The following is an 18357-nucleotide window of genomic DNA, read 5'->3' on the forward strand; positions in this document are numbered from 1 at the left end:
TTGTTTTGGAGTTAAAAAAAAACTTGGTAAAATGGTAACCATTTTGAAACATATTTTTGATGAAAACTTAAAATATTATTTATTAATTATTGTTTTAATATATTATTATCCTGGGAGTCAATTTTGGATTCAAACATAGCCCTAAATGAAAGGAAGGCCAAGCAAAGTTTGATTGCACTTAATTTTTTTGGAAGGGATGGGAAGTTCAAAATGCATAAGAAACACTTTCTTTTTATATAAAATAAACAGATGCTTGTCCTTTACCAATTTAAAAACAGGGTGCCTTAATAAAGAATGCAGTAGTGTTAAAATAGTGATGATGCATTACCTTTCCTCTGCTGTGGTTGTATTTTTATAAGTGATATTTGGACACTCATTTTTTAAATTTATTTCCAATTTATATAAAAATATTTACAAGTTAAATGTCTCTATGAAGTGTAATTAATTCTGTTTACTGTTTATGTGTATTTTATTAATTAAGTTGAATATTGCTTGTTTCATCCCATTTGCTGCAGGCACTTAAAGCAGCTGACGAGCTTTGTTATCCAGTTCTAGTACGTACAGCTTATGCATTGGGTGGATTAGGTTCGGGTTTTGCTAATTCTCCTGAACAATTAAAAATGGTGGTCAAGCAGGCACTGGTGAGATCATCTCAAGTATTATTAGACAAAAGCCTGAAAGGTTGGAAAGAAGTAGAGTATGAAGTTGTACGTGATGCTTTTGATAACTGCATAACAGTAAGTATGTTAATTTTTTTATGTATATAGTCGAACTTAGTTATAACGAGCATCAAGGGACTGACAAAATTTCCTCGTTATAACCATTACTCGCTATATCAGTGATAGCGGAGATGGGGAAACCCCTGGGACCATTAAACAATGAACACTTTATATCAGTGATGAATTAAATCTACCTTCTATTTTTTTAAATTCTCAATAACTTGATAAAAAGGTAGATTCAAAAAACAAAAGAAATATTAGAGAGAAAAAAAAATATAAGTATATACCTACATATTATTTGTATTAATATGCTTGTATAAACTACAATACACTTAATATTAAACACAATTTATTTGTCTGTAATTTTAAAACCATGTGCTTAATACTAAACACAATTTATTTCTCTGTAATTAAAACCATACACTTAATAATAAACACTTTCAATTAGTCTTCATTTATGAACCTTAAAATTGATCTTTGTTTTAAAGATTTCACTTTGATATTTCTTAGGTTTCCCCTTAAAACACTCAATGTGTTAAGTCTCATTATTTGCCTCAATTCCTTCAAAAAAATTGACTAATGTGTCCAATTACACCTTGAGCTTGCGAGATTGTCAGCACTGATTTTGATTCACTTTCAGTTGTTATCATATCATCATCACAATCATTGTCTTTGTTGAGTCATCTACAATGTCACTCTCTGTAGTTAACTAATTGACCACTAATTAATAAGTTGTCATCGACTCATACAAATTCATCAGTGTTATCTGTATTAAAACTTACAACGTTGTTACATAGCAACCATTTGGATAATGGTAAATTGTTTTCTTTGTTTCCATCTTCTTCATCTACAATTGAAATTTAATTTGAATTTAATTTTGATTTCTTGAAGCAATTCAATATGGTTATCAAAGTAGTGTTGTTCCTCGCATCATTCAATAAATTTATAGCATCCAATATCGACATAGACTCGGTAAGTTTCTGTTCTCTTTGACTGATCAGATGTAGAACTAGAAATCTTTTATAAATCCTTTCAAACTCTTGATTACACCTATGTCCATTGGTTGTAAAATTGATGTTGCATTAGGAGGCAGAAACACTAGCTTAATGTTGGACAAATTTTGAATCTGGGAATGTGCAGGACAGTTATCAACTAACAATAAAATATTTTTCTTTTTGAATAGCTCCTTATTCCAATCATTTATGTATTCCTGAAAAATATCTGAAGTCATCCAAGCTTCCTTGTTTGCAGTGTAATCCACAGGAAGTTTCCTTACGTTTTTGAAACACTGAGGTTTTAACGATTTTCTGATAACAAACAGTTTTTTTTATCAGTTCCTGTCATATTTGCTCATACGAGCACCGTCAAGCGAACCTTTGATATTTTTTCCACCAACACATTTTTCTCCTTTGAATTTAAATGTCAGGTGTCAAATTATAAAGTCCTGTTTCGTCAGTGTTATAGTAGTGCTAGTAGTAATGGAGGCGTGTAATGCAGGAAAGCAAGCGTACAAACTTATGTAACATCAGCCAAAAAAAAACAATTTCACACAACCATTCCCATTAAAATTTTGTCCAGTTCCTCCTTGAATTTATTTAATCTATCAACTTCCACAACAACAAATGGAAGTTTGTTCCACCTGCTGGCTAAATACAAATTTCCACACATCTATTGTACAACTATCTTTCCTCAATTTGAATTTATGCCCCCTCATGTATGTTCATAATCTGAGCAAGCAGAAGAATCCCATCAGAATTCAGCGTGCTCAACCCATTTAAGGCCTTATACACCTCAGTCATATCACCTCGCAGATGCTTAGTCTCCAGTCACTGCAATTTGCAGAACTTAAGCCTTTCTTGGTCATAGGACTCCCTCCGTTCTCCTCACCAATCTTGTTGCCCTTCTCTGTTCATGCTCAAGCAACTCTACATCCTTCCTAAATTGAGGCCTCCAGACCTGCACACTGTACTCAAGGTGTGGGCTTAGAAAACTTCATATCTGACTACACAATCACTCCCAGGTCTTTTTCATTTTCTACCACCCTAAGTGTAGCACCACACAGTTGGTACATTCCCTAAGGTTTTTGCTACCCATATGCAGTACTCTGCTTTTGTCAATGTTAAACTTCAGTTGCCCCTTCTCAGCCCATCTGCCCAAATTTTCTAGATCCTGTTGCAGTAGTATAACTGTTGTAGATGTCTTCGTCATTGAAATCTTTCCTGATTTCTGCCCAAACATGGTCAACCCATTCATTTGCCATTATTGGATCTGCAGATCGAGATTCTCCACTAATTTTTTGCATAAATGAGTCATTTTTTTTAAATCGATCCAGCCAACTGTTGTTACACACAAAATCGTCACATCCAAATTGTTTAGCAAATTTTCCACTTGAGCCATAGATTGGATCATCTATCGAAAATCCAGCAATTCTTTGTGTGGTGAACCATTGAAGCAATGCTTCATCAACGTTTGTAACCGCACACTTTCTAAATTTATTATTTTTTTTACCTGGTTATGTTCTTTTCCAGTGTCAATATTCAACATTTTTATTCTTCCACAATGTCGATACACTTGAAGAGGACAAAGAAAACTTTTTATACCATGTTCTAACTCATGAATAATTTAGACTTTTTCACGAATCGAGAAAGACTTTCTTTTGTTAGCAGACATGTTTCCAAAGGAAGGGTTCATTTCTAACTGATTTTACTTTAAAATGATAAAGTGATCTGCATACAATGTTCTTAGATGCCCGAAATGCATACAACATTCTTAGAAGTCCTGAAATAAATTTATGGTTCAGTGAATACGAGACAATCTGTAAATAAGGAAATGTGACAAGCAGAACACCAATGCACTATTATATACCTCCCGTCCCCTTAAGGACAAGGTCATAAACTGGCTGATAATCCGATGCAGGTGGCCATAAATCTGGGTTGCCCTTTTCATTTTCGTCTATTCCAAGAATTGGGTTTTTTTCAACTACCCAAGCAATTAAGAATGTTTGTTAGCATAGTTACCAAAATTTGTTCGGTATATCCGTGTAGTATGCTTGTGGGCGATTGCATGGGGATACGCGTAAATTAAAATCATTATGGCTTTTTGCTCGTTACAGCCGTGATCTTGTTATTTCCGTGTTTGTTATAACCAAGTTCAACTGTAGTTGGTTTTTGTAATTATAAATTTTAAGTGAATTTTCTTGAAATTACAGAGAATGTTCATTTATTTATTATTTTACCACTAGCCAGATCATTACGTGCTGCTGTTGAATTTTTCTTTGTCTTCCTCCACTTATTTTACTGAATCTTTAATTTATTATTGTAAATTATGCTTAGATGATAATTTTGAGTGGTTATAGTGTATAAATCTGAAAGAGAGAGAGAGAGAGAGTCTATCATTACCATAATATTTGGTAACAACAATTGTGTTTGTGACCATCTAGGCCAGGTATTAATGTAGTATGCACATAAATGTATAACACATTTATACTTATAAATAGACATAGCATAGATATAGCATAAAAATGTATAATATGGGTTATCTAATCAGTGAAATATTAAGCAATTGAGATTTGTGAACTTTAGAGGAATTTTTCAAATTTAATTATCACTCACCTGGATTGCATTAGAAGTGATATATCCAATATAATTTTCATACCTTGGGCTTATTTTAGAACTTAATTTATGCATATAGCATAAAATAAGTCCTATAATTAAATCATAACCACACTTTACAAACCAAAACTAAGATTACCTTTGTGGCAAAATAATTATTTTAGTACATAATTCCAAATTCAGTCACTTGTTTAAGCCTATTGTATTTAAACAGAACACTTAAAAGAAAAATATAGCCCTTTGCTTTTTCTTATATGTTCAAAGCTAAAGAGCTTGAGTTAATTTTTAAAAAGTTTTGATAGTTAAATGGTTTTATGTATTAGTATTAGAATGGCCATAAGATGTAAGGAAGCAGACTTTTTTGCATCTGTCCAAAAAAGAGAGAACAACTCATTCTTGCTTTTATCATTGTTAAAAAGTGATCATCTGTTTCAGCTTTGAACTCTGTCAAATTCTTTACCTTTGCTATCCTGTCAGGCAGTTTATTTTAGTGATCTGTCAAAATGTGAGTTTCATAAAATCCAGCCTTCTGTTACTCCATAATATGGTTTTATATTTCTGCCTCTGCTTCTTATCTCTCCTTACAGTGAGAATATACCTCCATCATTCATTTTATTGTTCCTCTTCAGGATCTGATATTATATCTCAATCAGATTTAACTTTCCAGATATTGACTGGAACTTGTGGATTGGTCACTTGCACACTAGCAAGATTTTGTGGATTTATTGGATGATCGTTTTCTGCAGCAACATGTTCGAGAGGCAACCAGAGGGAGTAATACTCTTGATCTGATTATCAATAGTGATTATTCATGCATTAAGAATTTGCAGATAAAGGAACCACTGGGTGACAGTGATCACAATGTACTGATGTGGGGATTACTTAAAGATGTAACTACCATCAAGGCTAAAGGGAAGGGCTTTTGCTTTCGTAAAGGTGACTACAGAGGTCTCAGACAGTTTTTAAATTCTGTACAGTGGGATCAACTGATGATGTTACCAACGTTGAATTCTAAATGGAAAGCCTTCAGGGACTTAATTTGGAGGCTACTAGGCTTTTCATTCCAACTAAGAAATACTGTTTAACGTTTAGGCCTAAATGGATGTCAGGTGAATTAATGAGGCTTGTGGCAGAGAAGAAGAATGTATGGGATGCATATAAAGTATCAGGAGACACAGAATCCTATGGCAGGTATAAACTAGTCTGTAATCAAGTCGCAAAGGAGGTTAGGCAGGCAAAGGCAGATTATGAGAAATCTTTGGCAAAGGATGCAAAGAAAAACAGCAAAGAGTTCTTCACTTATGTAAACTCTAGAAAGAAAGGGATGAATCAGATTCGACCACTTAACATAGATGGGTTGACCGTTGATGATCATGCTCATGTAGCTGATAAACTGAATGAGTAGTTTGCATCTACATTCACACATGAGAAGTCATTCAATGAGGGGAGTGCCAGAAGTTTATCAAATGCTAACAGGGAGCTAAGTAATTTTTTAATAACTGAGAGCAATGTGGAGGAGAAATTGTTGAACTTAAACATAAAAAAGGTACCTGGGGTGGATGGGATCTATCTAGTTATATTAAAGGAAGTAAGCAAACCCTTAGCCATAATTATGAGAGCTTCCTTGGACTCACGGGAGGTCCCTGTGGACTGGAGTTGTGCAAATGTATCACCAATTCACAAAGGGGGGGGATTAAAGGGTGACACGAGTAATTACAGACCTATTAGTTTAACTTCTGTTCCAGGAAAAATAATGGAGTCACTGGTTAAAGAAGCATTGCAGGATCATCTAGACAAGACTGCAGTAATAGTTAAGGCACAGCATGGGTTTGTTAAAGGGAGGTCTTGTCTGACCAATTTGATTGGATACTATGATATGGTTGCAAAGGAACTGAATGCCAAAAATAATTTTGATATCATATACTTGGATTTTGGGAAAGCTTTTGATACTGTTGCACATGGAAGACTGCTGTGCAAATTGGAGAGGTATGGCATTAAGGGTAAGTTGCTACAATGGATAAAGGGATGGTTTAGTGGAATCCGACAGAGAGTGGTAATCAATGGACACCGCTCTTCGTGGACAAATGTTATTAGTGGAGTTACCCAGGGTTCGGTGTTGGGCCCATTGTTGTTTTGTATATTTATCAATGATATTGATCGAAGGTATATCAGGTTTAAAGTCCAAGTTTGCAGATGATACAAAGGTTGGCAGGGTTGTTAATGACAGTAAAGAGAGTATGCTACTCCAACTAGATCTAGATAAGTTGGGAAAATGGGCTGAGAAGTGGCAACTGAAGTTTAACATTGACAAATGCAAAGTACTGCATATGGGTAGCAATAACCGAAGAGAAACATACCAACTCTGTGGTACTACACTCAGGGAAGTGGAAAGTGAAAAAGATCTGGGGGTAATTGTGCAGTCAAATATGAAGTTCGCTGAGCAGTGCAGACAGGCTGCCAGGGCAGGTCATGGAGTGTTGTCAACGATATATAGGAATTTTGCTAGCAGGGACAGGGAGGTGATTATCTCGTTATACAAGGCAATGGTCAGGCCAAACCTAGAGTACTGTGTGCAGTTCTGGAGGCCTCATTTTAGGAAGGATGTAGAGTTGCTAGAACGAGTACAAAGAAGGGCAACAAGATTGGTGAGGGGAACAAAGGGGTACTCTTACCAAGAAAGGCTTAAGTTCTGCAAATAGCAGTGCCTGGAGAGTAGGCACCTGCGAGGTGATCTGATTGAGGTATATAAGGCCTTGAATGGGTTGAGCAAGCTGAATGCTGATGGGATTCTTACTCTTGCTCAGACTAAGAACATGAGGGGGGCACAGTTTCAAACTGGGGAAAGATAGTTGTAGAATAGAGGTGCGGAAATTTGTATTTAGCCAGCAGGTAGTTGATTAGTGGAACAGACTTCTATCTTTTGTTGTGGAAGCTAATAGCCTAAATAAATTTAAGGCTGAGCTGGACAGGCATTTGGAACGAATGGAGGGGTGAAATGGGAGGGGTTTTTTTTTGACTGATGCTGCATAAGCTTGCTTTCTTGTATCGTATGCCTCTACTAATGCTAAATTCTCCTACCTGAGATCTCTATTTTGCAGGCTTTGTGGTTCTTACCATCTAAGCCATTTCTTGTAGGGACAACACTTAGTGCTCCACACCAATCTCGTCCTACTTCTTTGAGTTTTCTTTTAAGTTTTGTATTTTTAAGATGCAGTATTGACATTGTCTTATATAGAACAATGATGATATCCTTCTTTGTACGTGCAGAGTGTTCAATAAATCATTGATAAGACATTGGTTTACACTACCTAGCAAACTGTCTTATTGTATCATAACTCCCAAGTCAGACTACTTTACCTTCCCTCTTCCCCCCACTCATCCCCAGTGTGTGAATTATTTGTGGGTTTCTGTTTCTTAGGTGCCATGCCCTTTGTATTTGGCATCTTTGAACCTTAGTTGCCATTTTTATGGTTATATTCATAACTGGCCCAAATCATTTTGAAGCAACAAGATTTGGTTCTGGTTTTTAAACACCCTCAAATTTACAGGTTTTCAGCAGAATTTAATAGTTTCCCTGTACTTGTTCATCAATGTTACTAAGCAATATTGACTTTTTTTGATTCAAGAAAATGAAATTTCATGCGTATCATGGGAGAAAAAAAAAACCAACCATTCAATTGAATGGTTGGTTTTTTTAAATAAAAGTTTAATCATGCACATTGTCTTTTTTCAATAAATATTGATTCTAGGGAAATTGATACAATCAAATAAAGACTCTGCTGTCAGAAAACATACAAGAATCGTGCAGTAATGTGTAGTGCGAGAGAAGGGTTTCTGCTTTTAAAAATTGTCCATACAACACCACTTCATACCTAGAGTGACTGTTGTGATTTTTAAGAGCCTCTCTCATAAAGCAGTTTATTACAGAGTGTGCTAAAGTTGCCTAATTTAACATAGTTATATAGTTTTGCTCTTCTAAAGTAGAGAAGTTTGCCTACTTAAAAGGTAGGAAAGACACTATTCTTCTTGTATATACAGTATAATTAACTTTAACACACTAACCTCTTCATATTGCTTTATGGCATCACTCCTGCCTGCATGTACTAGGCCTGGAAAAAGAAAACCACTGACAGGACTAAAAGGAGTGAAGAAATGATGGACAACACAAAAAGGGTCTGCCTACAGATTCTTTTATCCAGATTACTCAGACAGACAAGGTGACATAAACACATCCCATGCAGAGACAAAAATATAGAGGAAATGGTTATATCACCCTCTGTTTTTTTAATACTACTCTTTACTTTTAATACAGATGAACCATTGAGTAAGCTTTCCTCATTTTAGATTCAGATGTGATTCAGAACTTTAGCTGGACCCCCCAAATATGGTTTGGTGACTGTAATATGGAAATTACTAGTTGAGATAATTGAGTGTAGACATGCGGAAAGATTTCTTGAAATTATCTACCTTTGGAATCCTCTAAAGGGGTAATATCAAAATGGAATCTGCTAAATAAATAAATAAATATTCATTTATTGCAAATACAGCAAGCCCATCACAGCACATGGCTAGGGGCAGATAACACAATACAAAGGAAATAAAATAAAATAATGGAATACGTACTAGATTTCATATAAACATTAACAATGAATATAGGAATTATACTTTTAGATTAATAAAAAAAATTTTGCAGAATAATACGATTGGCTTTCAGTTGCAGTTACTGGATTAAAGCAGGGCACTGTTTTTATTTCTCTTCATTTTATCAAATATATGACTCCTGTAGGCTTCAGAGTTGAGTAACCTTTTGCAGTCAATGTTGTGATGATTTATGAGGTTAAGTTAACATTGGGGAACATTCTGTCCATTTGTTTGAGCCTGGAGAGGTTGGATTTCAGTTGTTGGTTTCTTGAACTTTCTCTGTTGGGAGCAGCTATTATATTAACTAAGTTTGGTGAATCGTATGTAGAAATAATTAACTTTGCAAGAAGCATGACTCCAGACTTGTTGATCACCTGTTGCAGAGGCTTGAATATGAAGATGAAGTTTTTTCACGAACTAAGTGATCAAAAAAATGTAGTGCATGGTAAAAGAATAGTCATCGGAAAAATATGGCATGTTCCTCCCTACTCAGGTAGTTATATTTGCATTTACAACATTAAGTTTGACTCTGCATACCCAATCCAGTCTGATGTTTTAAGTGCCAAAAATTTGCTTACTCATAATTATCCTGCAGAGAATAGCTATCTATACCTGTGATGGATAAAAAGAACACTCACATGTAGAAATTGTAAACACAAATTGGAAAATTGTCCAAACTGACAAGGTAATCATTCTGCCTTCTCTAAGGTGCCTCCGTAGCCAGGTGGGAAGGAGCAGCAGTGCGTAGCACACGCTTCTTGATTAGACCGGGGTTCGAGCCCATCACCACCAAATACGGAAGATGCGGAAAGGTCAGGAAATGACTACCGCATATCCCGGAGCAATATGGCCTTAGTTGCTAATGCTCTAAAAACCAAATAACAAACTGCCTTCTCTAAGGAATGCCTCTCATAGAATCAAAAGAAAATTGAAAAATATAAAATAGGGCATAAAGTGCCAGCAAAATTTTATGGCTTCCTTGCACTATATAATGAATATTATTATCATTACTATATCAAGAGGCAACTGTGTAGTTTACTTAGATCAACTGCTCAGTTTCACCAAATACTTCAATATTTGATTGGCTGAGATCGCTCTTCTCCTTATCAAAGGAACAACCTAAACTCCAATGTGTAATTCATGAAGTAAATATACGGCTAATAATACCGCTGAATAAAAATCATATTCAGCAACCAATAGAATGAATTAGGAACTCTGAAATAGTCAAAAGACTTAGTGCTGATATTGTGGATGTCGATGAAAAAATATCAAAATTATTTGATTCTGATATTCATCCAGAAGCCACTCTTCTTGGAGAAAGAAAAACAAAAGTAGGCAAGCACAAATAAAACACCCCATGTAAGCAAACAGACATCATTTAAGCCCAAACAATGCACATACATTGATTCAGTGGAACTATTATGGCCTTTTGAAAATTTGGATGATATATTTGACCTGATAGGTGAATATAAGTGTGTTGCAGAATGCATTCAAGAAAAAAAAAACTGACCAATTCAATATCTATGACAATGAAACATTATACCATGTACAAAAATTATATCAATTCTTCTGTTATAGCACACAGAGGAGTAGCACTGTTGCAACCCCTGTTACCATTGGTATAGCAATAACATTAGCTTCATTGTATCTTGCACCAAATCATGAATACACCATCACTGATTTAGATGACCTAGGGCAAATATCTGCCTTCTTTTGTAATAATTGGGTTACTCCAGGTTTGTTGATCCTGCAGTCACGTAGGCAACCTTCAAATGTTTATGCTATCTCTGAGTTTAAAATTAACATGTCACAAAATGTAGTTTCACATTGGCTTTTGAAAATATCTATTTTTAATAACAGTTGATTTTTGTTTATTGCTTTCTCATGTTTTGTGTATCTTCTACAGAATTTAGTAATGTTATAAAATATAATAGGAATATTTTTAGTATTATGTAATTTTTTTTTTTTAAATGAAAACCCTAAACATGAAAGGTATTAGAACCTGTAGTGCTTAGTACTATGTATGGGTTGAAGATTGAGAAGATGAAAGAAGATACTTGTTGAGATTAGACTTGAATTTCCGTAGATTGCAATTTTCAGAAAATATGTGTGAAGGGAGGTTCTGTGAGTTTGAAGTTGGAAAGTAAAATGATGCTGACTGGTTATGGTGCCTGTTCAAACTGGTTTAGAAGAGGGGGGGATTATAGAAGCCAATTTAGAAGAACACTATCCATGGAAGTGTATAGAAAAGGTGTGTAGCCAGAAACATGTCTATGAGACAGAGAGAGGAAAGACTTTGTGAGAGAAATTGGTCATTAATTAACCAAATTGCTCTCTTTTGCATGGTGTCCAGAACCCTGAAAGAGGCTATAGGAACACCACACCAGATGTGGGAACGATATCCCATAGTAGGGCAGATTTGAAATTTGTACACAGTGTTGTAACTGTTCAGAAGAAAAACAATGCCCAGAGCGAAAAAGAGAGCTCAGTGTTTTAGATGCAGAGGAAGCAATATTTGTGTTGCACTTATGCAAAGAGTAATTAGGAAAGTCAGGGTATAGAGATATGGGATCTTGTCTAGAAATCTGAGTGCCATTGAATATAAGCATAGGAGCAGAAGATTTCTTTGTGAGAAATAAGACAGGACTGAGTTTTAGAAAATTGAAATTAAATAAGTTATCCTTGCCCCGTTGGAGAATTACCTCGAAATCAGCATTTAAGGATTTCATAGTGGATAATCAAGGAGTTGAAGCTGCCAGGCAAAGTTTCTTAAAGTGGAAATTGGAATGCAATGTACTGTCTTCAGCAAAACTATGAATAGGATTTCCAGTCAATGGAAGAAGTTCATTAACATACAAGAGTAAAAGAGTGGGAGAAAGAACCAAATCTTGGGTAACACCAGCATTAGTGGAGAAGTTATAAGATGGAGAAAAGTCTACGATCACCTGCAATGAGTGGTCAGAGAGAAAACTGGATATCCAAGTACATCGTCATCACTGTCCTAACACCTACTTGTACCTGCACTTCCTGAGCAATAAGCTCATACACGCTTTATTCCTCTATCCTATCAATTTTAATCTTTTGATCCTTAATCATATCCTCTGGTGGATATGATAAATCAAACATTGAGGATATGTTACCGCCCCTGCCCCGAAGAGTGGATATCCACTATCTAGAGCTCGATTAAACTTTAAACTTCAAAGGCAAACTTCTATAAATTGTGATTCTTGTTCCAGCCAAATTAAAACTCTAAACATTTAAAATTCATCAATATATTTTTGTATTTTATACTTTTGTACAACATTTTCTTTTATGCAACTATAAACTCTAAAATCAGTGTAAAACTCTAAACAATAAAATTCATCAATATATTTTTGTATGTTATATTTTATACTTTTTTTTCAACATTTCCTTTTTATACAACTATAAACTATAAGATCAATCAATTCCAATTAAATCTCAACTCCATAAAAACACTATTTACATATATACAAATTTTTACAATTGTCTAATCCTACTTACTTCTCTAGCGAACTCGGGCAAAAGCTTCATTCTGTTCTCTATTCTTAAACAAGTCACTCCAGGTGTATGAGTCAGAGCCAATCTGCCTAATTAACATATTCCTTGGTATATCATATCTTACACACTGCCATAAAATATGCTCTGTATCCTCTACCATCCCACAAATACACATTGGATTTTCTTCTACACCAAGCTCTACCAGTCTTTTCTTTAACCCATGTCCAGTTATTAACATTGTTTGGAACATTCCTAGACCAGACCAAGATGAAATCTCTTTCACAGTTTTCACCCCAGGCAGAAAGGCAAAGATAACACACCCCTTAGCAGAACTGTTCCATTTTTCCTGCCATATACAATCTATATCTTGCTGTAACCTTTTCTTTTCTACTTTCAAATCGTGTCTTCCATACTCTTTCCTCTTCTCTACAAGATTTTATTCCCATAAGTGCTGTTCTCTTATTATTCTTAATCGCATATTCCATTGTCCTTTTAAGTATAATCAGATCCACTGGTTCCTTTCCTGCAATAACTTGCAGAGCATAATTTGAAATGGTTCTGCAGGACTGCGTTACCGCCAGAAGGGCAAATCTCTGTGCTGAAATAAGACTTCTTTTAACATGGCTATTAGTCACTCTATGGCCCCAAGCCCCACATGCATATGTCACAATTGGTAGAAATATACATTTATAGAGGAGGTCTAAGGACTTGCCTTTCACTCCCCATTCTACCCTTGTGACTTTTCTAATTTTTAAATAAGTCATCCTCACTTTATCTCTTAATTTTTTCACATGAGGCAAAAAGGACATTCTTTCATCCAAATCAACTCCTAGGTACTTGACCAAGGGGGCATATGCTATCATTGTACCAAATATTTTTGCAGTTGGCCTTCTTTCACTGAGCTTCCCTTTGAGCAGAACCATGTGAGGTTTTTTTTCATTGATATCTCCATTTTATGGACCTCAGCCCATTTCTCCACTTGTACAAAAAACAGTTGACAATCCACAAGTTGGAAGCTTATTTACAAGATCTTTATGCCAAACATGATCAAAAGCCTTGAAATTTTGAGCAGCTCCTTGAGTTTCACAAACCTTTTCCATTGTATTTGTCCATAGATGGATGACATAAGCCAGTATATCACCAGTGGATCTACACTAATGGAATCCAAATTGTTTGATCATTGTTCAGATGGAAGGTTTCAAGGTAGTTCAGGAGTTGGTGGTTAATGGATTTTTCCATTACTTTAGAAAGAGTAGAAGTAAGTGCAATGGGATGATAATTGGGTGGGAGGGATTTGTCACCCATTTTAGGAACTGGCTGGATATGAGCAAATTTCCAAGCAGAAGGAAAAACACCAGTGGAATAAAAAAGTGTAAAAAGATGACACAGAATATATGTAAGCTCACATTTTGAGAACAACTGGAGAAATGCCACCAGGACTTTGATCTTTCTTGGCATCAAGATTATTCAAAATTCTGACGTTGTTTTGATGGAAGACTGCACGAGGTATTGAGTGGAGCGTATTGGAAGAAGGTAATAGGTGGTTTATCAAGATCATCAATACAAGAGTTAGAAAAAAGTAAGATGCAATCTGATCAACTTTATATTTAGCTGAGGTGGCAAAGAACCTGTTGGTTCTATTTCCACCTCAGCATAGATGGACAAAAGTTGCGGCCAATAAATTTGGCAAGAGACCAGAATGTTCGACTACCATTTGGACAAGAATCAAATTTTCTACTCTTAGTCTGTTCAAAATCTAATTTGAACTGATTATTAACTGCTCTAAATTGTTGCAGGCTTTGGATTGGGCAGAAAATGAACCTGGAGATTTCTCTGTACTCATTCTAGCAACTCTACATCCTTCCTAAAATGAGGCTTCCAGATCTGTATGTAGTACTTAATGTGTGGACTGACTATTGTTGCTTTATACAAAGGGATAATCACCTCCTTATCCCTGCTAACAAAATTCCTATTTATCATTCACAAGACCCAATGACCTACTCTGGCTGCCTGTCTACACTGCTAAGAAAACTTCATATCTGACTGCACAATTACCCCTAGGTCTTTTTCATTCTCTGCTACCCTGAGTGTAGTACCACATAGTTGGTACATTTCTCAGGGGTTACTACTATCCATATACACTACTTTGCATTTATCAATGTTAAACTTCAGTTGCCACTTCTCAGCCCATCTGCCCAACTTTTCTAGATCTTGTTGCGGTAGCATACTGTTATTAACAATGCTACCAACCTTTGTGTCATCTGCAAACTTCAACATTAAGCCTGATATACCTTCATCAATATTATTAATAAATATACAAAACAGCAATGGGCCCAACACTGAACCCTGGGGCACTCCACTAATAACATTAGTCCATGAAGGGCAGTGTCCATTGATAACCGCTCTGTCTTCTCCCACTCGGCCATCCTTTTATCCATTGTAGCAACTTGCCCTTAATGCCACACTGCTCTGGTTTGTACAGTAGGTAGTCTTCCATGTGCAATAGTATCAAAAGCTTTCCTGAAATCCAAGTATATGATATCAAAATTATTTTTTGCATCCAGTTCCTTTGTGATCACATCATAGTATCCAATCAGATTGTTCAGACAAGACTTCCCCTTAACAAACCCATGCTGTGTCTGAATTATTACTGCTGCCTTGTCTAGATGATCCTGCAATGCTTCTTTAACCAGTGACTCCATTATTTTCCGTGGAACAGAAGTCAAAACAGATCTGTAATTACTCGTGTCACCCTTTTGATTTCCCCCTTTGTGAATTGGAGATACGTTTGCACATCTCTAGTCCGTGGGGACTTCTCCTGAGTCCAAGGATGCTCTCATAATTATTTTGCTAAGGGTTTGCTTACTTCTGCTGCCACCTTTAATATAACTGGATAGATCTCACCCACCCCAGGTGCCGTTCTTATGTTCAACAATTTCTCCTCCACTTTGCTCTCAGTTATTACAAAATCATTGAACTCCCTGTTAGATTTTGATAAACATCTGGCCCTCTCTTCCTTAATGCCTCCAACTCCTCGTGTGTGAATGTAGATGCAAAATACTCATTTAGTTAACTTCTGCTGAAAAACATCTCCCAAATCTTGTTTAATGCAGCAAATCGATCAAGGCATTAGTTGTAATCTCAAGAGAGCATATAAAGCTTGTCTGATAAGTCACTTGATCAGCAGAATAAGAGGGAACAGTTTTAAGCCGTACTGTTATTACTTGGAATAGCATTACATAAAGTGTAATAATCTGCTGCTGAGTGGTATTTGCAACTTATGGTAAAAATACTATTGAAACACATGGTCCAACAAACAAATGCAGTAGCAGAATTGAGGGAAGGGAGACAGGAGCATATGGATTTTGTTGAAGAATATGAGGACTTTGTTAAAGTGAGGAGAGTGGATGATGACGTTGCAACTGTGACAATACCAGAAGGGCTGCTGACTACAAAAAAAGGGAAAAGATTTTTTTTTGGTTCCAGTGATGAAAGTTAAAAATTAAAAAGAAGTGGCAGCAGCATCAGACATATTGCCTTTTAAAAAGATCCCCAAAATACATTCAACATAATAAAGAACATTGATGGTGTGCAGTAATATTGATAGTGAAACACCTGCAGTATTTCATAATGTATAGAAGACATATTATGCAAGTGAAATTGGATTTTTAAATTAGATTAATTTATTTAAGTTAAATGGTTTTTACATTTCCTTTAATATTAATACTATTATTCTGCTTTTACCAATTATATCTTTTTGTTTCAGTAATGTTTTTTTCTCATGATTTCTCTTGGAAATACAAGAAAATTTGAACATAATATTATTCTTATTATTGTTAGATATAGCTTAAATTAAAGTTAAGAGTTACATACCAAAGAAAGTGGTCAGATTTTAACATTTTTGGCCAAACTCTTTATTATCCTGAAAGTTTAGGTCCCTTGAACTTTGTATTAATGAGATTCTACTTTGTTATAATGTTGCAGGTACAACAGAGAGTGGATGCTTCAGTTGATTTAATTTTAAATCTACTGAAGAAGGCTCATAAGGAGTTGGAATATGTGCTAACTAAATTTTAAATTTAAATTTAAACATTAATTGTAAATCCAGCTTAATAAGTTAATAAACCATTTTTTAAAAACAAATGCATTGAAATGTTTCCTTTAAAAGTTATCTCCATCCTGCATTAAACTTCTTTTCATTGAACACATTATTATCTTGCGTAACATTACATTGTGCAATGAATTTTTAAAACACACTATGCTAAGAACTAAAATTTAAGTATTTTTTATGTTTTCAGGTATGTAATATGGAAAACATAGACCCATTGGGTATTCATACAGGAGAGTCAATTGTGGTAGCCCCAAGTCAAACACTTACAAATGATGAATATAACAAGCTAAGAGCTACTGCAATCAATGTGATACGCCATCTTGGTGTTGTTGGAGAATGTAATATTCAGTATGCACTTAATCCCATTTCACATGAGGTGAGTTGTAAATTAAGAATACAGTTTTTGAGTTACAAATCACTTTTAAAGATTTCATTTCTTTTTTGATAAGCCATTTCACTGTGTATAGATTGCCAAAAAGTAATAGATAACAATGGACTAACTGAACAGCAGTCAAACACTTGGAATAGCACATAAGCCAGAAGAGCTTATATTTTAAAATTTTACAGTGTAGCAAATACATAACTTCTGCACATATTAATAACAAGTAAACATTTAACTAAAATGCAGGTCTATGAAGTAAAGTTTACAGTTAGGCAAAAATACCTTATCCATTCTGCTAACATGTTTTAATTTACATACGTAAATTAAAATAAGTTAGCTTTGTTTCAGGCAATAAGTTGTTGATTATGTTATGCTGCTACTGATGTTTTTCTTTTTTTTTTTTGTTATTCTTCATAATCTATTAATTAATAGTAATTTTAATTTATATGTATATAAATATATATTATATGTCTTAATCTGTTTATAAGTTTATAAAATGATTATAATCATTAATTCGATTATAGTAGAGTGACATTTTACAGTTCCAGTATAAATACAGTCAGTCCTCGTATAACACGATAGTTGTGTTCCTAGAAACCCTCGTGCAATGCAAAATCGTGCAATATAAACAACAGGCCCTATGGAAAAAATAGGGTTAGGTGCCGACCACCCAAGACTGGACACACATTTGTAACCAAAACATTTACAGTTGAAAAATGTAAAATTAATAATTTAATCATTTAAATTTAGATTCTTACCTTAAAAGTAAATGAAGACAGTTTGAGGGAAAGGGCTTGAGAAAGGGTTGAAGCAGCGTAATTATGGGGAAAGTGGAGGCAGGTTGTCATCATTATTGGAACTGAGAGGTGGAGGAGATGCCGATGAGGACTGGACGAAATGTGGTCACTCCAGAACTAGAGGTATGTGGCTCATTTTCTGTCTTTCTTGGGTGTTTTCATAAAAAAGACATCTAGTTTCTGTTGTTTCGCAATCTTCCTCCTTTCACAAAGCAGCTGCTTATATGTCTCCAAAGCAGATCGAATTGTATGAAGTGCCCTTCTGCTTCTTTCTGCATTATAATCGTTATCTTTTAGCCATTGCATAATTTTCTCAAATGAATTTAAAACTGAAGATAACTTAAGTAGAAAGCGGTTTTATGGTGACATTCAGCTTCGCTGTCTTTCTCATCTTCCACTTGCCCTCCAGCAACAAGTTGTTGCAGTTCTTCAGTCGAAAGTTCTTCTTCATGAGACTGAAGCAACTCTTCTAAATCATCTTCCTCCAATTCTTCAAAGCCAACTTGCTTTGCGAGGGCAACACAATGTGCTTTTAATTTAGGAAGCTCGTTTACAGGATCAAAGCCTTTAAAATCAC

The 18357-nt window shown here is 35.2% G+C and overlaps 1 protein-coding gene across 1 annotated transcript in view; it reads left to right on the forward strand.

The window, feature by feature from the left end:
* The window catches only part of r (carbamoyl-phosphate synthetase 2, aspartate transcarbamylase, and dihydroorotase rudimentary), a 353839-nt gene that overhangs the window by 125382 nt on the left and 210100 nt on the right, over nucleotides 1-18357 (forward strand). The window contains exons 14-15 of the mRNA XM_090372656.1: nucleotides 516-737; nucleotides 16789-16977. Coding sequence (XP_090228782.1) covers nucleotides 516-737; nucleotides 16789-16977 — 411 coding nt within the window. The remainder of the gene's footprint in view (nucleotides 1-515; nucleotides 738-16788; nucleotides 16978-18357) is intronic.

The sequence above is a fragment of the Mastigoproctus giganteus genome, chromosome 4 (assembly GCF_048544385.1).
Source record: "Mastigoproctus giganteus isolate SK-2022 chromosome 4, ASM4854438v1, whole genome shotgun sequence".
Classification (NCBI taxonomy): Eukaryota; Metazoa; Arthropoda; class Arachnida; order Uropygi; family Thelyphonidae; genus Mastigoproctus; species Mastigoproctus giganteus.